Consider the following 25,326-nt stretch of genomic DNA (forward strand, 5'->3'; position numbering starts at 1 on the left):
TAGAATATTATTTTTCTTTTTTCGTCTCCAGTGTTGGTTAGATTCAGCGGTTTACCATGTGATGGTACACGATATACGTTATTGAGCAGTTTATAGAAGCAACAATTTGTTCGTGAATGAAATTGTCTATTAGATGTAAGAGTTGGGTAATTTCTCAATAAATAACTCTAAATGGAAGTTAGGTAGATGTTTGCTGACGATACTGAAGCTAGTTTTGTATGTAAACAGTGTTTTTATCCGTCAACACCGACAAAAAGAAATTGCAACAATTTTATTTCGGTCCGTATACTAACACACGCTGGACGATTTCCTGGACGGTTTTGGCTGAGTATATATATATATCCTTCCTACCACAGATAATTTAGGTCTATATTGCACTTACGCATGTGTGAAGTTTTATGTAAGCATGTATTATGTGAACACCGTAAAAATATAAAACTTTTGCCGAAATACTGAACCCAAATCTACCTGCTTGTATGCTTATGATGTACCCGAGTAAGGTAAGTATTCATAGCAAGTTTGTTAAATTAGTGATTGTACGCAAGCGATCGTTTTAGCAGGGACACATGTTTTAAAACGATATCATAACCATTCTTCACAGATCGATACACTCAACACTGGTCGTTAAATTTTAAATTTACGGAGCTGTGGGAGGGGCATGCCACTACGCATGAGCAGTGCGCACTTGACTAACCCGGACCGCCCATTGGCTGACAGGATCGAGATAAGGAGCTCTACGACTCATCTACAATCCTAAATACTCTGCTCTATGCATAATTTACCTTTGCATGAAGCAATAAATGTACTAGATACACAGTACTTGTAAAAAGCGAACAAGTGGACTGAATCTGTTCGATCAGCAATTCACGATAATATATTCTTCCCTATTAAAGGCACCGCTACTCTGCTAGTTGATCCTAATCCGTGCTGCTTTTGCAAACATAACGTTTTGAGTGCGATACCGTATTAGGACAATTTGTTTAGTATGGTTTAACACGTACTCACCTACCTTTAACGTGGCACTCTTGTAAGTCGGAAAGGAAAGTGTAAGAGTAAGTGTGAGTACGAGTAGGCAGCCAAGTACCAGAGAGAGTCTACAAGTCAGGCTTAGACAAAATCACCACAGTCGTCCGTAATGTCACAACAAACCGTTCTGACACTAGCTTCACTGGTTAGGGGTCGGTGAAAGGGGAAACTCATGTGGTGACACGATTAGAATATATAGAATTGATTTAAAAACACTGATGTCAATTAGTTGTGAAGGTGATTATCGTGAAAGTTACAAAAGGAAAAGGACAGGACGGACAATAATTTCCACGTATAAGATCATGTATCTTGGTGGTATTTAAGAGACATATACTGTTCGAAAGCACTGTTTTTATTACTATTTTATTTACAGGAAATTTGATATTAATTTTTTTCATTCCATGAGCAATAGAATATATAAGGATAGAATTAAATTATATTGCACGTCTACTGAGTGTTCAGATTCAAATAATCAGCGGTATAATGCTGTTTAAGAGTTTTTTAAGTACGCTGGGTGGGAGTTTGAGAGGGTGGCTGGCGGAGGGAGTGGAGGGTGGTGCGGCGAGGGGAGGAGGGGTATGTAAAGCCGTGTCAGAACCACGTTACGGTAGCCTCTACTGACAAGTTCAAGTCAAGAGTCACTTACTGGGATCGTTGATGACCGGCCCGTAACTGGCAGGCAGGGGAGAGGCAGAGTCAAGATGCTCGCCGGTTTTGGCGGTGTTCCTGTGGCAACAAGCGTACAGGAACCCACCGCAAGAGCCCTGTATCAGTCCTGATGTCATCCAGCACGAGAGAAAGAACTCGCAATTGCCGGACAGGCATTGAGCCGCCTTTCCGTGCGACTCTTCGGTTGGCTGCCAAGAATCTGTAAACCACCACAGCACTCACTCTCAACATCTCAGTAGAGTGTACAGTCCTGCCACACCTCAGTACAGTATACGTACACACCCACCCCTGCCACTGCCACACCACAGTACAGTACAATCTCCGCTGCCACACTGTCACCGGCCAGATGCTACACCAACTATTCACAGCAATCGTTCCAACCCAAATCCACTCTCCTTCACAGGCATAATGTAAGATGGAAATATTAAATAAATAATCAAAGTGGTGGTTAACACACAAGAATACTCACCCATCCTTAGAGTTAATGGATGTATATCCCGTGTTTTTTCTGATACCTCATGGATGTATATGATACAGTAGGTCCTAGTCATAAAATGTTGTTGTATAGTCCCGTAATGAATCGATAGTCCTAGAGAATTCAAAAAGACCTGCAAACGCTTGAAATAAAAACATTAATTCACAAAATTTGTGTTGAGACTACACACCAAAGCGAACCGAGTATTTACAGTTTGTTATTTCAAACTACACAGCTAAAACTACTGTTAGGATTTGGAGCATTACACAGAAAAAACACAATCCAACCAAAAGTGAACGAAAGCTTCGAATGAAATGGGGCGGAGGTACGATTCGTAACCTCAATGACAACAATGAAATAAAACACATATACCATGAAGTATTGTATTCTTAATTACATGACAGTTCATTGAATCGTGGTTCAAAGTTTTTATTAATTTAGTGTTATGAATATATACAATAAATAAAATCTAAATTATTATATTCCGCATTACAATAGAATGAAATTTGACGGTACCAGTCCAATTGAGCTAGAATTTAGGAAATTGATCTATAATTTAATTTAGCTAAGGAAGATCTTGACTAATAGTCCTATAACACAAGCCATTTTCAGCACTTTTTTTGAAGTGAGCTATCATCAACATAGAACATTAGTGATTCAATTTCAATTTATTCAAATTAAATATGACTATAGCAATGATTACTACATTTTTGCAATGATTCAGGTATAATATATATTTACATTATATATATATATATAATGTAAATTATTATATATATATATATATATATATATATCAGAACATGTATATTAGATATATTTACATATTATTCACAAAATAAATACTATGCGTGTTCCAAATAACTGATCAAAGTTCAAATACATCAATTTTCAAATTAAGACTAACAAATCTTCACATCAATGTACAAAAATAAAATAATATTTTCTGGAAATTTTTATAATGTCATTATTCTTTGTAATGAAGTAATAAGCACAACACTGTTAAAATAAAAATAATATGTTTGAACGCTTTGTTGTTTAGATACAAACGTATTTTTTCCCAAATCGTCTAAAACATATTTATAAATTTAGAATAAGTAATTCATGAGAACTAATTATTTATTGTTGGGTTAAACGTCCAACAGATACTAAAACACTTAAAGGTATGAGCTAACTACAACTTCTTACTTTTTATCTTCAAATAAAAAAAGTCTTGAAACTAAAAGTTATAGAAATTAGACACATAACTTTAGACGATGCTCTGGAACTATATTTAAATTAAATTTAAAACAGTTACAAAGTTTAACAATTATTATATTATCATTTATAATTTATATCCTTTCAAGGGTTCACGCAGGTTCGGACACAAAGTCTTTACTCCGTACTATTTAAGAACATAATATAAAATATTCATTAAAATTCAATAACTGTTTCAAATCAATAGTATTTCAAAATTTAATTACTTCCTGTAAAAAACAAAATTAAATTATGTACAATATTAAAGTTGTATCTAAATTCACACATGTTGATCCCAACATGACTGACTACAAATTTAGTAAATTATAATAACTGGCAATGATAATTTACGAGATCTTGCGTAAATTGCGTAGCGATAGTCATTTAAAATTACAGTTTTGTTTCAAACACGCATAAAAAGTTCAGTTAGGTAACCAAAACGTAGTTCGAATGGTCCAACAACAGGACAAAACTTTACATGCTGTTTTTTTATATCCATAAGGTTGCATTCACAATTGTCTTAAAGTATACAACTGCTGCCAATATTCCTCAAAAAATTGCCTTAAGACGATACTGATTTCATGTTCATCTCATAATTTAAAAATGATGGTGGATATAATCTCCACGCCTATCTTAACGAGTCATAATGTTAATTATCACAAAACTCAATAAACTACTGTGTAATTTATTTATCAGTTTACCCACACCCTCGCCCACCATACTTAGATATGTAAGTGATATGAGAGGCAGAATAAACTAAATTACTTACTTATTATTTCGTTTATGTCACGCTAATTAAACTCGAAACATAAAAACGTCTGCCTCCGTAGCAGACGGGGAAAATTATGCTGTTACATAGAAAATGTCTGATGGAGATAAGGGAATTTGCAATCAGTTGCAATAACAATAATTGGAGAAAAGTTATTTTAATGCCACAGCCACTTCAAACTCCCTAATACAGCATTAAGTTATTGAGTTGAAAAAAAAAAAAAAATATATATATATATATAAATTAATGGCCATCAGTACATAGCCATATGTTTTAACCATCTCATTTTAAATTTTTTATATCTAAATACTTAAATGTATTCTATTATTGGTAATTAACCAAAAGTTCCTAAGAAATGAATACGTTACGCTACGTAAGTATCATTATTTATAATAATCGGATTTAGTGTTATGAATTGCTACAGGATTTCAACGACATTTTGCAACCAATTAAAATAAAAACTTTTACCTTTGCATTCCCCTTTTTTCATAAATTACATTCTATTTGGTATATAAAATACATGTTTCTGTTATTTTTGAACCATACTTTCAACACTTTAAATGTATTGCTCTTCTAACGTTAAAAAAACAAATATCCGGAGGCTCAAACTACAAAACTTCAATTCAATTAATTCTTAAGTCAATTTTTTTCTTTTTCAAAACAATTTGTGAACTGTGTGATACATGGTCAATACTTATAAACACTATCGCTCTATTCCAGTGTCACTGTTACACAACTAAAGACTTTTACAATTTTCATGACTTTTGATATGTAAAAAAGCAAAACAAAATTTAATCCATTTCTAGTTTCCATGTTTTATGCTTTACTCTCATAGTCAACGACCTTGAAAATATATTTAAAACAATGTTTTATTATTCCACGATAAATTGAAGGAATTAATGTTGTAATTTGAGACATTTTCAAAACAAACCCGCTGAAAAACAGCTGAATCTATATTGTTTACAATAATTGATATAATGATGATGATGATTTGTCTGCAGTAAGTATATGAAATATGACTAAAAGTATATTCTGCATATATAGTCATAATTAGTGTACGAACTATAAATAATTCATGCCCTTGCCTGCAGTTCCAGTTGCTTCGGTTAAATTTCCCAATGGGTCTACTCTGAATGTGCAGTACCTCATTAAGTGAGCATCATTTTTCTGTTTTCAGGAAAAAAGTATTAAGGAGCTGTGACTACAAAATTTGAAAATACCAACCAAAAGAAAACATAGTAGCACCTAAAAGCAAGAGAAGGGAAAAATGTGTTCATTGAAAAGTACTTTTCCTCCTTTCTCTTTAAGATGGTTCTGTTTGCCTACTCGTTCCTGTATTTAAAGAGCAACACACAAAACTAAACTCTTAATTTAAAAATATATTATTTTCCCCCTTTAGAGATTGTAGGGTTTGTTAGGGCCAACATAAATCTCCTAATTCAAGTCAATAAAATAATTGAGTTCAGTACCAAGTATCCTATTAATAAAAATAATTTCCAGGTTTTATTTTAAGAAATAAAAAGATCAAAAAGACTGAATTGGACAATGATCTCTCAACATGATCATATATTTTATTATTGGAATATATTACTGATTATCGATACAAACTTACTGATCCTGATTGATCAGGCCCTTGCTCAGCCCAGTAGGAATAGCCAGCTCCGGTGTATATATTGTCAGTATACAACACGTACAAATGTTCGCGTCTTTGAGGTTAATGTCTGCAGTAATATAATTTATATTCCGTAATATTTTCAAGGTTTAATAGGTATTTTATTTTTCAGAAAGATCTGAGGTTTTCGATAGTATACACTGTTTTATTATGATACTCTAAAAAATAAAAGATTTCTTACCAGTTTTGGCGTTAACTCTCGCAAAATTTTCAGTGGTCATGAGTGCCGCGCGATCTGTCCGCCGCACCACCTACTCGCCGTCTGTAGTCAACGGCAGCCACCTCGCCTAGCGACAGAACGTTGTCGTGTTGGGCGGAGCGGCTGGCACGCGGTTGTAATAAATTTCGCGCCAATCGAACAATTTATAAGACATTTCATAACTTCATTTAATTTTGTTGTTTATTGAAATACCTTTGTTTCGTCTTCGTGTTAATATAAACCAACTTAAAACATAGGACACAACATTTTTGGGGTGTTTTAGACGTAAACCGCACGCTAATTAATCTCGCAAGAAAAAACTTCGGCCTCCGTAGCAACTGGGAAAGCTGTTAGACAGAAAATGTCTGACGAAGATAAGGAAATTTGTAATCAGTTGCAATAACAATAATTCGAGAATAGTTATTTCAATGTCACAGCCAATTTACACTTCCTAATACAGAATTAAGTTATTGAGTTGAAATAAAATTATAAATTAATGACCATCAGTACATGACTATATGTTTTGACTCTCTCATTTTAAATCTTTTATATCTAAACACTGAAATGTATTTTATTATTGATAATTAAAAAAACGTTCCTAAGAAGTGATTACATTACGCTCCTTAAGTATCATGATTTATCATAATCGAATTTAGTATTATGAATTACTACAAGATTTGAACGAAATTTTGCAATCAATTAAAAAAAAACACTTTTATCCTGCACTCCCCTTCTTTAAGAATTCAATCCTATTTAGTACATGAAATATGTGTTTCTGTTACGTTAGAACAATACTTTATACGCTTTAAATGTATTACTGTTCTAAACTCTTAAAAGAGTCCACCAATTACGAATATGCAGAGGCTGAAACTACAAAACTTCAGTTAAATTAATTGTTAATTCAATTTTTTCTTTGTCAAATAATTTGTGAACACACAATAAAAACTAAGACAATAAAGACATTCAACTGTTGCATAACTAATACAATAAACGGTAAAACCCAACATAAGGGAATATGAATGCTTAACTTTAGCACATTACAGAGGAAACATAAAAAATATATTTTTGTTGAATACCTCAAGACTTGTTATATGTAAAAAGTAAAAGAACATTTAATCCATTTCTAGTTTCCAGGTTTTAAGTTTAGTACCAATAGTATCCTATTAATAAAAATAATTTCCAGGTTTTATTTTAAGAAATAAAAAGAGCAAAAAGACTGATCTGGACAATTATCTCTCCTCATGATTATGGATTTAATCGGGTAACATTCTATAAATTATCGATACAAATTCACTGATCCTGATTGATCAGGCCCTTGCTCAGCCCACTAGCAATAGCCAGCTCCGGTGTATATATTGTCAGTATATGGGCGGAGTGACTAGCACGCGCTTGTAGCGTTCACTTTCGTGCGTATAGTAAGTACAATGTATGAAACATTTCATAACTAGACTTTAATTTAATTTTGTTGTTTATTAAAATACTTCTGTTTCGTCTTCTTGTTAATATAAACCAACTTTAAAATATGATACAATCTTTTCGGGTCTTTTAAAATGTAAACCACACACTTCAAGACTAGGTCAAAATACAGTAGCCCAATTGTTTCAGTGAATTGTTCAGTAAATGTTTATAACCTCAATGGACATATAGTGATGTTTAAATATAGAAGGCTTTATTAATGGTTCATTATGTTAAACAATATATCACGTTAGAACTAATTATTTATTACAGAACTAAATATTGTCGACCTATCTTATGGCCTATCTTACCGCTGTTGCTGCATCTGGTGGAGAGTTGCTATTTTTTCGGTACTGAGGAACTCATCAGTAAATCTATGTAGTAATCGAGTTTAAAAAAATTGTTCTATTACTATTCGTCAACTTCTGAGACGCGTTTACACCTAACGTTACCGGCAACAATTACGCCAACATTTTATAGAAACAAAAATTGACTCAAATGCTCAGAGCTAAATTAAAATTTGTGATCTTGTTTTGTCGGCAACATTTTAGTCGAGAGATGCTCACATATTAGCTGCCACCAAGATTCCTTTATTTAAATATTAAAAAGTATGTTATTCATCTTTCACCCAAACATAATTTATTTCAAAAGTATAGTAGTTTGTACGTTATTTTAGCCACGTGGGTGAACTGAGATTCAGGAATTGGTAGTTTCTACCTGAGGTTACTAACTCCCTGCATTTAATTGTACTGGTTCTCATAGTAAAACTCATATCGTAATTTGTAATTAATTGTAATTTAAAAATAACAGCTTTATACTTGACACTTTACCAATATACAGTTATGGCAAAATATGTATTTATTTAATGAAATGATATATTAATAAATGTAGCATCTATAACTGAAATACAACTCTTCTAATATTAATTGTATTCATTACAAGAATTGTATACCCTTAAAAAAATAAAACTCTTGCTCAATTGACAGGAACCTTTATCCCTAGGTCTATCCTATGAACTATTCCACGCCATGTATTTATATTTCCACGTATATTTTATGTTTGAGTGACAAAATTAACTGAATTAACTGTTTATTGTACCGTATTTAGTTATTTTAAACGTATATTAATGTGGTACAGTAATATTGTGTCCTGATATAAATTTTATACAGCAGAATGTTACATTAAACTTTATATAGTACTTTCTGAAATGTGTAGTTGACTTACTGGTCAAAGAATGTTACACGTAACTAGCAAGACAGTCCTGTTCTTTTTGTTCTCAGAAGAGGTGAATTGTATAATAATGCACAAATTTGCGAATTGACATGTACTAAATTAATTTAGATGGAGCCGAATCATCAACTGGGTAAGATATAGAAATAATTATAGAAATGTGGATTTGATTATTCAGGGTTGTCGACCTAAGGATGAGTGATGGATCTCAGGGTTGATATATTCATTCACATTCAACAAGTTAAGGACTTAAGGATGAGATTTGAGGTTGAACAATTGGAATAATTATGTATCAATGGGATGTACTCAACACATTTTCAAAGAGAAAGTTCAGTTCAGTAAGTATGTATTACTCATTGCATTATTATTATCTCACTGAGTTATTGTGTCATCTCTGCTTATAGAACTGTGTTATTCTAAATCATCAAACGACTTATCATGACCAATAACACTTAAAATTCTAAGTTATCAAAATTTAGTAAATAGTTAAGACGGTAAGTAGTATATAATAGTAGTAATAGTGTAAGACTTGTGATAGTCAATCAGAACCAGGTAAGCGTTCTTTGGTACAATGTTGCGCTCTAATTTTTAACCAGATTAATTTAAAGTGACATTCTACTGAGGACAATATCTTCTATCATTATGAGAAGGAAGGAAGAAAGTACAATATGGGAAGAAGAGATTATAAAGTCTCTTTGGCAACAAAACTTTACTTGATCGTTTAAGCCCTCAGGATTTGGTGTAAATAATACTCTCTGTCTCAGAATACAGGATTTTTCAGACTGGACATAATTTGGTTTATATAATTTATAACATTGTATTAACCCCACGTAAATTTGTGTATTAAGCATACTTCATGTTGCAGTACATTTTAAGCTAATAACAATTAAGCAACTATTTTTGCAACACTTGTTTAAATGATAATCATGGCATTACTAGAGCAATACTTTTTGATGGGTCATCTTTAAATCATACAAGATCATTTCGCGAGTCTTTCTTAATACATTAGCGCTTCAAATCTCAGGTGCCTATGGAAATTACAACTGGATCATTTCGCGAATATTTCACGTTAGCACTTCATATCTCAGTAGCCTAGGAGAATTACAACTAGATCATTTCGGGAGTCATTCTTAATAAGTTAGCAATTCAAATCTCAGGTGCCTATGGAAATTACAACTGGATCATTTCGCGAATACTTCACGTTAGCACTTCATATCTCAGTAGCCTAGGAGAATTACAACTAGATCATTTCGGGAATCATTCTTAATATGTTAGCACTTCATACCTAAAGAGCCTAGGGAAATTGCGATCAGAATTTACCAAAGCAACAATGTGATCGGAGGCAGATTGAACAAGAGGGCCAGCAGAGCTGCAGAGGCTGCGTGGAGTTGGGTAATTCGCTCACACATCCCATCGTGAGATTGGAATTGGGTTAGTAATGTGTGTATAATTCATTCATTTCCTCAAATATTCGCATTGCCCTTTCTTACATTTTCTTGCATGTTGAAAGAAATATAACCAAAATATAAAAAATTGAACAGTATTTATTAATTACAATGGCATAAGACGTCGTCATTTTTTACTTTACTACTTCACTAACCTGGTAACCAACCAGTGCAACTATGTAATCCTCTTTTAGGATCCTATTATAATTTAGATAGAAAGATAAAACATGTACAACGTGGAACAGAACTCACTAAAATAAATTGGTAAAAATGTTACGAAGTTATGTTGAAGATTGGACTAATGGAATTTACTGTTCCCACCCTTATTTCTGTCACTGCCACGCTATTTACAGATATTTGTCATTTTGTACTGGACATTACTCATTTGTGTGTTTTTTCTTAGTTCTTATTTCTGCGTATTTGAAGAGGGGGTAACGTGTTCTTTATAGGGCAAGGGCGCAGTTTCTATATAGCAGCATAAAGGGGGTAACATAATAAAAATTTAAGATATAAAATATACTATTCCAGGGTGCAATACTACAGTAAAAGTAAATGAGTCAGGAGTTTCATACAAAAATATTGAGTATTATAGAAGAAAAGTGCATATCGATGGATATTGATTAAAGCATTGCTGAAGCAGTTTCGTTCCCTAGAGCGTTTTGGTTCAACCATGGTTTTAGTTTCATGGTCGATATTAGTCGTGGGTTCAGTTTTGTTGTGTTCTGCATACTTTACTATGTCAACTGTATCGTAGCTATCTCGCATAAAATACTGTCAAAATGACTAAGTTGATGTAGAAGATTGTTGATTGAACGTAAATTATTTTGACTTTCTGTTGTCTGTGATAACAACCTTTTGTGCTCTTTGTTTAAGGTTTATTAACGACGATGAATGATTTGATAAGTTGACGCGATTAAGGGCATTTGTCAACGTTAAATGTGCCAGCACAGAAACAACAATGTCAACCCATTGGAAGTCTGTCGTTTTGTTCACATTGATGAGATACCGCATTCAGCTCTAAAGCGAGTTGCCACATCTACTTGAAAGACGAGCTCCAACCACAATTGAGTGTTTGGAAATTGAATGACTCCTAATTTAATTTTAGGGTGTGCACTACTCTTCTCTTTGTTTAAAGCTTCGGACGGAATGAATCATTAAACAAAAAGACCACTCTTTAGTTGGTGCATTTAAGTCTTAAGGCCTTGGAACACTATTTATTTGACATAATTTGTGCATAAGAAGAAATATAGATTCCATGCTTTAAAATTGTCGACCCATTGTTGCAAAAATTGGCTAGCCCTACTCTCTAATCACTCAAATAACTTAGCATGCCACTGCTAATAATTATTTAGTATCGCGTAAAAGGGGTATAACCTGTTACATAAAAATACATATAAACGTGTTAAACTATTGTTGATTAACTATTTACAAGCTATTGTTTGCATAAATTGCCTTTACAAACAGCACTACGTGTCTTTGCTCCTACAGTGCCCGCGCACACAGATTTTGCTGGTAAAAGCTAGTTATCATTTGAATAAAAATACTTAACAACGCACTTACATAGGAATATCTGAATGCGTATGACAAATAGGCATAGTTATGTTAAATTAAGACTTGAATGAAGATTGCTTGAACTTTTAACTCGCTAACGCCTACAATTTGATTTACAAGAACTTTTACACGAAGAAAAGAAGATTTTTCCGGACATTTGCCACCGTCAGTGATACATAAAAACCAGTAACACTACGCTTCTAGATCTGCAACCCGAACTTAAGTTCATCTAGAATGAACTAATAATGAAAAAGGCCCACTTCCGTTTCCTCCAGTATTAGCTGCCTTATTGTTTCTGGCGTGACGATCGCCATTTACTATTGGCCTCTGGTCAGTTCTATGTGGTAGGTCGGTGAGTGCAGACCTTTTGTGACCTGTATTCTGTAGCTCAGTTATTATTAGTGTTTTGTTTTATTAAGTGCATGTTTTAGAGTCTACATGGAGTTGACACACAACATGGTGGTTGTGATTCCTGCCTTTTGCGCGTCACAACGCTCTGGTACGATTTCTTAATTTAACCTATGTTGTAGTTGTGGTTATTCACCTGACGAAGATATCAGATTGCAGATCTCGAAACGCAGTGTTACTGATTTTTTTCATCATTGAACGAAGGCAAATGTTCGGGGGAAATCCTGTTTCCTTCACAATATGTCCATTGTCAAACACAAACTTTACACAAAGAACCTTTACATCAGTGGCGCACCCAGGGGGGGGCTTTGGGGGCTTAAGCCCCCCAAGGACCTGATATATCCGACTAATAAATACTGTATGTGACTTAATCATTCGTTATGTATCATCATATATGTTTTATCGTACTTTTATAAACTATAATGAATGGTAACGTTAAACCTATTTATTAAAGTAACACAGATTAAATCATAGAAATCAAGAGTTGTGAAACAAATATTTAGACGTATGTATTCACAGTATAACTGCCTGCGCTGCTGTGTTAGCTCCCTCCATTCCATCCTGCTCTATGGCGATGACTACGTGCCGTTGCCATGGGCGACCAGCTCTAGTTTCCACAAACTCTCACCAGACGCGCCCGTGCCCGCCCCGGCAGTGAATTTGTCTTTTGTCCAGTTGACAGTCGTAGTTTTATCGAATTGCAGTATAGTGTGTGTGTTTATGGGTTGTCTGGCTGTCAAGTTCAAGCTGTGTTTGTGGTCCTAGGTCTGACAAATTGGTTGGACAGTAGTCTAGTAAGTTATGGGTGATATAAAAGAAAAGCTAGTATACAAAACTATTTTAAAACCGTTGAAATGCCACAAAAATATTTCGGCAAGTAAGGAGCTGCCTACATGTGCTGAACAGCCTGAGTTTGTGTTGGAGGATGTCTCGGGAGCTAACGTAAGAACTCTGCAGTCCGATGTAAGTCAAAAATAACTTAGACATTGCTTTGTTTAAAACAAAAAAATTGACAGACAGTGAAAAGTTAAAAGTGTTGAATGACAGATGGGTCCCCTCAAAGTAGTTTTAACTTTCCTTACAGAACGTACGGGACTCAACAACGAAAATTTTTGTTTTCATGGCTAAATAAATATACTTGGCTGTCTTATTCTGGAATTGAAGACTCTGCATACTGTGTTCATTGTATGCTTTTTTCCAAAAAAGAAGTAGGCAAGAGTAACGCTCAACATACTGGCCCAACTTGTTGAGGAAGGTTTTTCTAACTGGAAAAAAGCATTTAGAAAAATTTGAAAAGCATGCAGCCTCACAGTACCACAAGGACTCTTGTGTAAGCGCAGCTAACTTTAAAAGAGTAATGGATAGTGAAATCAAATCAATCGACAAATCCCTTGATAAAGGGAAAGACCTTCAAGCCCAAAACAACGTGAAAAGAATCCTTCCGATAATAGACACTATTATTTTGTGTGGAAGGCAAATATTGCTCTTAGGGGCCATAGAGATTATGGCGAGTTTGATATAAATCGTAGACCTGCCGAGAATGAGGGTAACTTTAGAGCACTGCTTAGAGCCAGAATTGAAGCGGGGGATCTCAAGATTTAAAAAAACACTTTGAATCATGTGGAAAAAATGCTACGTACATAAGTTGGAACTTCCAAAACCAAATAATTGATGCTTGTAACCAGATCATAACTGAAAAAATAGCAACTAAAGTTAAAGAGGCTAAGTTTTTTAGTATTCTCGCAGATGAAACGTCCGATGTTTCAACAATTGAACAGTTTTTCGTTGTGTCTACGATACGTAGATTCTGATGCATCAAATAATTACCAAATATGTGAGCAATTTCTCAAGTTCATGCCACTAACCTCCACAACCGGTAGGGAGTTGGCAAAAAAACTGTAATAAAAGGACTTGAAGATAGTAACATTGACGTCAATAACCTACGTGGCCAGGGGTACGATGGAGCGGCTGCCATGAGTGGGAAGTTTAATGGGACCCAAGCCTGTATCCAAGAAAGCTCACCCCACAGCAATATTTGTGCATTGCGCTTCTCATAGCCTTAATCTGGCATTATCAAACGCTTCTGAAGTTGCACCTATCAGAAACTGTTTCGGAATAGTAGAGAGGGTGTATAATTTTTTCAACACTCCTAAAAGACAAGCCGTTTTACAACAGTGTATTTGCATCGGAGATAAATGTTGAAACCAACAGGAAAAAACTGCTACCAACTTTGTCCAACAAGATGGGTGCAAAGGCATGATGCCGTCTTTGTCATGAAGGAGCTTCTTCAACCAGTTGAAGTAGCGTTGGAGGAAATAAAAAACTGGAGTGATAGAGACTCTTCTTCTGGAACTCTTATTTTACTCAGCTCTTTACGTCAAGGCGAATTCATCATTTCTCTCTTGGCATCAGACAAGCTCCTTGGTTACACTGTAAACCTAAGCAAAAAGCTGCAAGGAAGTGATTTGGAACTATCTTCTGCAATCACACATGCTGAAACTGTACTTGAAAGCCTAAAATCCATAAGAACAAATGCGGATGAAGAGTTTCACTCCTTGTTTGAAGAGGCTACCCATATGGCCAACAACTTTGGATGTAAAATCTCCATGCCCCGAACAGTTGGCAGACAACAAAATAGAAACAACACACCAGCAGATACGCCTGAAGTGTACTACCGGCGATCTATTTTCATCCTTGGATTGAATCTTTGATAAGTTCTTTGGAATCCCGATTCATGAAACATAAAGACATATTGAAGGGGTTTGAGTGTCTGATGCCTACAGCCGATGGATTCACGTGGAAAGGGAAGAAACCTCAAAACTTAATTATCTGCAGCTGTGTTGTTTTTATAAAAATGACATAATTGAAAAGTGGTGGGAACAACGAAAGCCTGCTCAAAGCCGAGTTTGAGTTGTGGCACAACAGCTTTAAGACCCACACCAACACACCAAGAAATGTAATTGATTTGTTGAACTTGTGTGTGATAAGGACATGTTTCCTAACATCCACATATTGTTGAAAATATTGTGCACTATCCCTGTAACTACGAGTACAGCAGAAAGGTCGTTCTCAACATTACGTAGACTCAAGACCTATCTAAGGAATACCATGGGTGCTAACAGACTGAGTGGACTGGCGGCTTTGAATATTCACCGTGAAAATAGAAGTGACCAATACAGAGGTAGTTTTCTGTTCTCAAAAAATCGACCAGACGTCTAGATTTTTGTCTTGTAAATATTTTAACTTTAACTTACATCTCATTTTGTAATCATTAAATTTACATTTGTAATTTAAATGTATTATTTCTTTCCTTGAAAAACTTAAAACTAATTAATGACAGTCCAACTTATTCCAGGATGACATTTCATAATAAAAATCAATATAAAGCTTTAACTTGTAATTTTAATAAGGTTTTAATTGAGCTAAAAGCTGGTTTAATGTAATAGTAGCCTATTAACTTAAATTTTTCTCTAATAAGATTAACTTGTAGTTGATTATGAAACAGGCCACAGACAGTTGGTTTTAGCTTACTCAATTATCTAATGATCATGTAATACAGTGATGTACCAAATGTTACATTATTGTAGTTTCGATATGTTATAGGCCAACTAATTATATATTACTGGTCATTGAAGGTCATGTAATGGAAAACTATAGGCGTACATTTTATACTTGGGAAGCCGAAGCCCCCCCCAAACCAAAATTCTGGGTGCGCCCCTGCTTTACATATTAAGATTTTAAGCGATGTCAAACAATGTACTGTTTTGTAAGGGTAATAAATGAGTTGATCGACTGATTTAAACAAAATTGCAAATAAATTGAAACCTCATAAGGGAGGGGAAATAAGTAAGTGATTGGATCGTATCAGGCAACTGCGTTTGTCAACAAGGGAGTTATATTACCTATTGTGGTGTACGCCAACTCACATTGATTAAACGTAATTAGATGTAGTAGATTAAAGTCTACTACATACTTGGAGTATAATTCAGCTGAGAAACCCACACAGGAAAATAAGGACTCTTTATTGTTGCTGCTTAACTTTAAAGCTATTTTTACTATATATATATAATGCTATTAATACAACAAAATAAGCATTGTTGAAGTAAGTAAATATTTATCTATTAATAACACAATCCAGCGCCTTTCACTATAAATAATAATTTTCTTTTATTTTTGTTAGAACTGTTAGTTTAGTTTAATAATTTATATGAATTTCTTTAAATTCGTATATGTATTTGACGACCCTCTGAAGATTATTATGCTAAAATTTGTCTCATACTTAGTTTCATATTCCCATTATTTTTGCAGAGAAATTTAGGAATATTCTTATTTCAAAGTCTATATAATATGAATTTCACTAGCTTTTAGATACTTTTCTTATATTTTAGAATTTTGAGTTTATTCAAATTTAACATTAAATAACGTAAAAATCCTCTATTGATTTAAACAATTTTGATGTATTAATTAATTGCCACAGCCATACAGCTTAAAACCATTCAATCATCACTGATGAGCAATTAAAAACAATAAAATATTGTAAGTATACCCAATTGGGCAAATTCTTGATCACTCTTGTGTGGTCTGGTCTCCTCACAATTGTGAACATATTTTGGAGAGGACACAAAAAAGGTTTTTGCGTCTTGTTGAAATGAGAATTGGTTTCCCCTATCTTGAAGTTCCATTTGAAGACCTTGCTAATCATCTTGGACTCATGTCCTTATACATTAGAAGACGACTTTCAGGACGCCACATTTCTGTTCAAGTTTCTTAACCATTTTATTGACTCTCCTCACCTCCTCAGTCGGATCGATTTCAAGTTTCTTAACAATTTTATTGACTCTTCTCATCTCCTCAGTCGGATCGATTTCCGCATCTCTATTGGAACTCGCTCTAGAAACTTCTTTGGTCGCAGGCAATATGATAGAAACTATGACTACTTTACTCCTCCACCTCGACTCTTAATGTCTCCTAAATCGGACTTCTTTGAAGAAATGAGTGTCATCACTTTTAAGAGGAGGGTTCTCCAGTTTTTGAATCGCATGTGAATGAAGACTCCTCCCTCATTTGGACTAGACTTTTTTAATTGTTGCAATGTCTGCCTCTTGAGCTAATTGTGTTTCACATTATTCTTGTTGTATTTAATATGTTTATTGTTTGTTGTATATTGTAGAAAAATCGTTGTACAATTGATAAATAAATATATAAAAACGTCTAAAACGAGTAGTGGTCGTGAACAAATGTCGCGAAAGAACCGTGTGTATTATTAGGGTTGAAAATCACGTAACATATATTTTACGGACCCAAGATTTACTGCAGAACTATACATGCCGATTATCTATACGTAAATGTCTCTCACGGCGATGAATATGACAATACAAAAGTTTATTTGAAACTTAGAAGACAAAAACATCTGGCATGAAACTACCTTCTACTTCTACCTATTGTCTTGTGGAGACATCGCAGAAACACGTAACCCAAACGATCTTCATCGTTTTAAAATAACTGTTAACGAGGCTTCGTAGCTGGCGTTGAACAGCTTGTTCTCCTCTCTAGCCCTACTTTATCCATTCTGCAGAGTCATGAAACTTGATGTGAGAGGAAAACCTGGCAAGCAAAATAAGGGAGAATCTGTACAGAACGACATACCGATCTTAATACCGATCAAACTAGACTTGTGTAAATAGATACAAAATACAAGACATGTAACCTAAAGATCCATGCTTTTATAAATTAATTTGGCAGTTCTCTTCTAGATAAAGGTGTGATAAAACTTCTACCTCTCATTTTTATTCTTGGTTACGGTTTTATAGTAAGTCATGGTGTATTTCAAAGCCACAACATAGCAGTTCACACTTTATTTAAATAAATTTTTTAGTACAAAATATTTTGTAATTCCGTCCAAAAAACAGCTGACTGAATTGTATTTTCGTTAGAATTTTCAATTCTGATGTTGTCCTAACGTCGAGGTGTAGTGGAAGTGATATTGTTAGCAGAACATATTTTAAAATAAAGATTTTTATTTACTAAAAAACAAAATTATAGTCTTTTTATAAAGTATTGTATTTCGAAATCTTTATACATTTTATTATATATATAAAATAAAAAATACCATAAATAATAAACCATTCAACTGCAATCTATAAAAATCGTACAAATTAAATACAATTGTAGCAGCTCTTGATCTATACTGGATCATATGTTTGATATTTTCTAAATTTAACGTTTTGTTACAGTTTTTTTGCAAGTGTTGAAATTAGCTTTATGTGAGCGTTGTCATTGTTGCAATATAAGTTGAATATAAAAGGGTAATTCTAAGCAATATATGGGTCAACCTCGATTTTTCTCATATTACAATATAATGTTCCAATAGTCAATTAGAAAAGGAAATTACTAAAATTTCTTGCCGGAAAGCAGTTATAGGGAGCAGGCAACTCATATTACAATATAATGTTCCAATAGCCAATTAGAAAAGGAAATGACTAGAATTTCTTGCTGGAAAGCAGTTATAGGGAGCAGGCAACCGCGAGAATTACCTATTAGTGATCAGGGGCACTGACGTGATATGGGCTTCAAATTTGGATCTACTCGAGTTAATTTTTTTCTAAAAGAGCAAGCAGCGCGAAGCGTGCAAGCATCGTGCGTGATCTTCGTCTATACTGAATTGATTCAGGCCAAAGGAATGACACAGATTCCTTTACCAGATTTTTTACGGAGATTTTGTATTGGGCGGATTATATTGGTTTACTTTGCTTTCCAGCATGTAATTATGTGTTTAAAATTGTTTTACATACATTACCTACATTATATTGTAATATGTAATAACAATTTATCATAAATTTTTAATAAAAAAAAGGAACACGCACGATGCCTGCCCGCTGCGCAGCGCTTCGCGCTGCTTGCTCTTTTAGAAAAAAAAATTAACTCGAGTAGTTCCAAATTTGAAGCCCAGATCACGTCAGTGCCCCTGATCACTAATAGGTAACTCTAAGCAATATATGACCGTCTGGCGGTTGCCTGCTCCCTATAACTGCTTTCCGGCAAGAAATTCTAGTCATTTCCTTTTCTAATTGACTATTGGAACATTATATTGTAATGTGAGAAAAATCGAGGTTGACCCATATATTGTTTAGAATTACCTATAAAAGTTTTATTACATTTTAAATGTGCCAATAAATCTATTCTGGGATCATTTAACAAGACGTTATTTTGACTTCATGACGTTCTGTTTCACCTCCCAGAAGAAGCGCATAGAGAATTCCAAAAATTCAGAAACAAACACAGACTGCAAAACCATCTGCACGTCTATCTTACATCAGAGTGAACGTCACAGATTTCACTGAATATAATCTATTGTTTGCACAAACTGCATCCACAAGCAGCACTAAGTCTCCCAGCTCCAAATGTGAACATGCACATGAATTTCGCCGACTACAAGCCTGCTATCATTTGAATAAACAGACTTTGCCAGTACTGTTTCTCTACCCACAAGGTTCATTTGGTATTTATGGTTCATGGTAGACTTCGTTTAGGTACACGCTTTTGTTTGTAGATACCACTACAGTAGTAAGTCTCTTTGCTTACAATAAGAATAAAACACACGATGGCTACAAGCTTTCTTTAGCAAAACCACCTTTGCTAACAACACTGACTCTCTACTCGCAGCGGGTACATACACAGATTTTACCAGCTACGAGACCTGAATTCTGCTTAAATTAACTTCATCAGCAGATCTTTTTCTCATCGGCTACCAGCTATTGTTATTGTTATGTACATATTGGAAATTCTGTTTAATCAGTTGGAACGCATTGCTTTATTATAAATTGCATTTTTATTTAAAACTTAAGCAAACTAGAAAACCCTAGAGAACAATCCAACAGGGATTGTTTTTAAGCAGATTGCTAGAGATGTTCATACTCTTTGTTTTTGGCTGATTATTAAAGATTGTCCTTGTGTATTTTTTTGAATTTCACAGAAGTAGGCTTCTCTGTCCTATTTATGTAAATATATATTTAATTGATCGGTAAACCAGGCAAAACCAACAATGGAACAAAAAAATGCAAAGACCAGAGTAAATTAGAATGGCCATGCATATACACTCTTTGGAAAGTTTTCTTGATCGTGGCAACAAGGCAAATTCAAAATTGGTGACGGAAATATATTTCACTCAAACTAGAAGTGCTTAGACGCGTGAAAATATTATATGAAATCTGATTTGCGTTGAAGTTCCTACGTTTCACCAAAACAAAATGATATATCCGTTCAAAACATTTTAATTGTTGATAAAACGTATGTCACAAAGTTCTCGTCGATGTATTTAGTTACTTAAAAGAGGAGATTTTTTAATACACAGGCAAAATACTGTGCGGTACTATTATTAACTAATCTGTTATTTAGGATTCGTTGTGATCAAATGAAATTATGAACGTTAAAGTATTTTGATTTCAATGAAGGCTAAGCCTTCATAACATACAATATTATTACAACATTAATACTAGCCTACACTTTTACAAGTAGAAAAGTAATTTAGATGTTTTGTTTGTAATATTTTCCATAACGTATATATTTAAGTCATGACACTCTCTCAGAATTTCAGTTCAATCAAAAGTTCAAAACTAAATAATAAATCTTGAATGAAGATTGAATAAACGTGAATGGAACCAATTTAATTGCATTATGTAGGCATATATAATATTCTTTAAATTATATATGATGTTAATATTTTTACTTTCCACTTGCTACCTTCGTATACGTTTTTTTAGTACGTTTTGAATATACTTATTTCGTTTGTTGGATATTTATTAGCCTCCTGCCCCCAATATAAAATTAACAAATTATGGTCCTAGTAATTCCGTCATAACCGTTCGCTGCAGGTAGCAGCCTTTGGTTTTAAATATAGGCCTAATAAAGGCAGGAAAATTGGTCCATTATGCAAAAACAATATTTTTAATAAACCCAATTAAAATGCACTTGAATAATTTGTAATAAAGGGTCATGGAAAATATATTTGTTGAGTCTGGTTTATTTTGAGAGGACGCCTAAATGTTATATTTATTATAAACCATTTCTTAATATGATAAAATCGATGTTTTATGTTTACGTCAGAGTGATTCCTTCGACTTCCTCTTATGATATTTAAATTTTGTAAGCTCCAAAGGGCTTTAAAATAAAATGTTTATTACCCATTGAGTACGAGGATGGGCAGATTAAGTTTTAAAAGATAATTAGCCTCATCTTAAAACATAAAAATGTCAAAATTTTTTTAAAGTAAAGAATCTAGTATTTTGCATAAGGAAAACATTAATTGGACATATAGCGGCACTAAAATGAGTTATTGCAAAACAGTAAAAAATGACCGTATAGTAACAACAAAATAAATAAGGTATAAATTACATTTTATACTGATAGCAATTATATTTCTGATCGTAGCAAGAAAACGAATGAAACGAATTTTGTTCTGTGTTCGCAAAATAAAAGAGCATTTAAACGAATTGTCTCAAAGCCTGGGCTGTTATTTAAAAGTTTTGGAGTGGAGTTTCTGGGGAGAGGAATTTTGGATTGCTTAATAACTTGTAATAAGTCCCTCTTAAACTTGAATAATCAACCAACAAACAAAACACTAGTAGGGATACTAGTTTGGGAGTGCTGATGACCGAGCAATATCCGAGATGTTGGACTTTGGGTCTGAGTTAAAGATAGCGCAGGTTCAAATCCTGTCTGTGACCTTTGCACTTTTATCAGTACCATCGACCTTGTACTGTATCGACTCTCCCCCTTATCTGTTTGATAAGATCCTCGCATAGGCCAGTGGCTCATGAGGACGGACAGAATAAGGCTTAAAATGGGATCGGATTATTTTTACAAAACAACAAAAAATTAATATTTACGACAATACATAAAGACAGTTTAAAATGAATACACAGTGATTACATTTATTGCGATATAAAATTCAGAATATAATGCGTTACTATTAAACTGTAAATTAAACCAAGTATTACATTGCCCTCCGTGTATTATTGCACTTTCATTATTAAAGTACTCTAAGTAATGGGTTGGTGGTGAATGTTAAAACGAACGCAAACAGGGTGAATGATGGCCATAAAAGTATTATTATTTCAGAGCATTGCATAATAGAGAAATCGTAGTAAAATATTGTCTTTAAACTGCAATTATTTGTATTGTTTGCATTGATCGTTCAGATAATGATGGTGTATTTGAGTTCGTTTACTGTCCATCTATCATGAAAGTCCTTCCTCTAACATTAGTTTAACTCGACATTGTTACCTTTCAACTTTTGGTAAATTATAGCATGCTTACATCAATACTTGCTGCATAATACCTGACTAGTAAACAACTAGAAGTCCACACCGGCGAAAATGAACCCAAGTGATTTCACAACACATACGTCAAGAGCATAGTGTGTAACGTTATATTTTTTTTTTACATATGAGGAAGATTGTATATTTCAATAAACGAAATGAATATTTATACCAATCTGTGTATACAACCTAGACCCCCTCCCTCCACAAAAATATTTGAAATGTGTTCGAGAAGTGTGACACATTTTTCGCCACTCCCTATCTTCGATCTACTATTTTAACGTTTTGCTAACTAGTTTTGAAAAAATACATAGCTTTTTATATAGATGACTGAAAACCGGAAGCGACCTGCAATTCATCATTCCCTTGTTCTCTTTATATAAAGAATTTTCATACCTTTAGTTTGTCCCAAGCGTAATCAATATCTATATGAAAATTAGTATAATGGAAACACGTATTTTAATCCAACGTTTTATTATAACAGTATATGATACAACACGGTTAGTGTGTTACCACTATTACCACGTTATTAACCACGTTTCTACGAGGGGCCTGGTGTTTGTGGACTGATGGATGCAATTAACCCAACCGGTTGTTAGTTTCATGGCGGTTAACAATGAGTTCACTTCTGCAGTGTGGCAATTTCAAGCTTGCCGCTCATAATACCGCAACACAACTAGCTAATCATCCGAGAACCAGTGGAACAGATATACATTGTACAGGATGTTTACGAACTCTCCGGTAATATTTTGGGGTTTTGTTTTCCGTATCAGGATGAAGAAAAAATGTGATATAAACATAGGTCAGATATGTCTGGTTTACCATCTACAAGTGCTTCAGGGCTTTAATCTTAATTTCATAAACCATTAAAGACTAAGAAAACTCAAATTTTGTATAATCATCAATCTTGTAGTCTCAAATCAAGAGAAAAACTATGATATTTTCATATCGTTCCAAGACTGTTTACTACCTAAAAGAGACCTGAATACGTAAAAACTGATAACAGAAGGAAATTTATTAAATCATAGCAAAAGTTGCTAAACTTAAATAAAAACGTTTTAATACCTAGATCATAAAACTTGGTAAGTAAATAAACCAGAGATAAGCCATTGTAATGCACGGTTAATGATGCCGTAAACCCAAAAAGTTTCGCATGCATTACAACAATTAAAACCTTATCTACATTATTTCTTGACCGATGTTTACATTTTAGGTGTCAAAATGTGTGTAATTAAATTATGCATTTTTCTTTTGCCTATAATTTTTTCATTATTTTATTATTTTTATGTTATTAAGATTTGAAAATGTCAACCGTCCGCTATCTTAAAACTTGATATGATAATATAAAATTAATGTTTCTATTGGTTTTGGAGTGCATGAATATAAATTGTGGAAAACTTCAATTTTTTAAGTCTTCACTAGTTTCTAAATAAAAATAAAGTTTAGAAATCGCATACAAACAGACGGTAAACCGAGCCATGCTTATATTACAAATTTTGTTTGCCTTGACCCGAAGAACAAATCCCAAAAACAGTACAGGAGAGTTCGTAAACATTCTTTAGAAATTATTTACTATGTACAGATTGTATGGGGAAAGTTTATAATTTAGTAGTTTCTGGTACCATGAATACTATTTTCGTTCCTTCTTGAATATTTTATTCAGAAATAAAATAGTTAACTTAGATAAGTTTTTAAACAAGATAGTGGCAATTAAATATTTTGTGAAAAAACTATTTAACTGTTTTCTTTGTTTGATTTACCACTGGTATAGAGCATTAGTCTTCTTCCATCCTCTCTTTATTTCTTGTATTTAGATAGTTACAGTGTGCAAGAAGAGACTTCAAAGCAAAATTAACCATCGGATGCCGGTATTAGTTGCTAGTCACTAGAAGAATGACAGTGGGATTACCTCGATTCTCCTCAGGTGCAGAGATGTCCTGAAGGTTGCCGGCGGGGTTGAAGAAGGGCGCCTGGAGAGTCCCGGGTTCCACAGGGTCGCGGAACACCAGGCGAGGGCTCCGAGGTACGATGGAGTCCGGGAACTGGTTGTTGGGAGCCCACATAGGTCTGCCAGGACGAAAACCGGCTAACCCGGTGGGAGGAAAGTCGCTCAGTGGGAAGCGAACGTATCGCCGGTGCTTGTTACCTCCGTACTGGTACAGGCTCCTGCCGTCATCGTAGAACTGTATCGGCGACCTCTTGGGGCGTTTGGTGCGCCTCTTCAGCACCAGAGGATTCACCGTCACAGTCATGGTTTTGTTCCCACTGGACTTTCTTTTCTCTATCCTCGTTCCGTAGTCACCGTCAATATCCTTGGCCATCAACTTTTCAGCGTTGGTCTCTGAGTTCGAGGTGACGTTAGTCGGTGTGACCGTCACAGGCTCCTCCGAGGGTAACTTCTTCTTTCCCCTGTTGGAGAACTTCTTCCTGAGCACGATGTTCGAGTCGAACCTTAACGGTGGCGGCGGTACGTCCTCGAAACTGTCACTCTTCGTCAGCACTATCGTCCCCACTTTGTCCTTGGCGTGGTAGTCCGGGATAAGTGTGCCGTTCTCCCCTATGTCGACCGGTATCGTGTCCTCGAAGTTCTCGTCGAACTTGCTCGGCTTGGGGTGTGTCGTGGTGGTGTTCCTTGCCGTACTGGGTGCCGAGGTCGTCACGTTGAGGCCTCGACACCCGAGGCCGCGACAGCTTAGTTTGGCTGCCTCCTGGTGCGAATGAGAGATGCAGAGGAGCGCCACCACTGCCATGCCCACCGCCGCCTCGATGCCATGCCTGCAAAACGCCATGCCTACTATGTAGTAAACGCCATATTTCAAAATTAAACTTATTTTAGCTAGAATTTATATTATTATTATTTAAACATACAGTTTTA

The 25,326-nt window shown here is 34.5% G+C and overlaps 1 protein-coding gene across 1 annotated transcript in view; it reads right to left on the reverse strand.

The window, feature by feature from the left end:
• LOC124370021 overlaps positions 1–25,326 on the reverse strand; it is a 146,451-nt gene that overhangs the window by 57,411 nt on the left and 63,714 nt on the right. Inside the window, exons 2-3 of the mRNA XM_046828301.1 lie at positions 24,361–25,226; positions 1,673–1,894 (exon numbers count right to left, since the gene is read on the reverse strand). Coding sequence (XP_046684257.1) covers positions 1,673–1,894; positions 24,361–25,226 — 1,088 coding nt within the window. The remainder of the gene's footprint in view (positions 1–1,672; positions 1,895–24,360; positions 25,227–25,326) is intronic.

The sequence above is a fragment of the Homalodisca vitripennis genome, chromosome X (genome assembly GCF_021130785.1).
Source record: "Homalodisca vitripennis isolate AUS2020 chromosome X, UT_GWSS_2.1, whole genome shotgun sequence".
NCBI lineage: Eukaryota > Metazoa > Arthropoda > Insecta > Hemiptera > Cicadellidae > Homalodisca > Homalodisca vitripennis.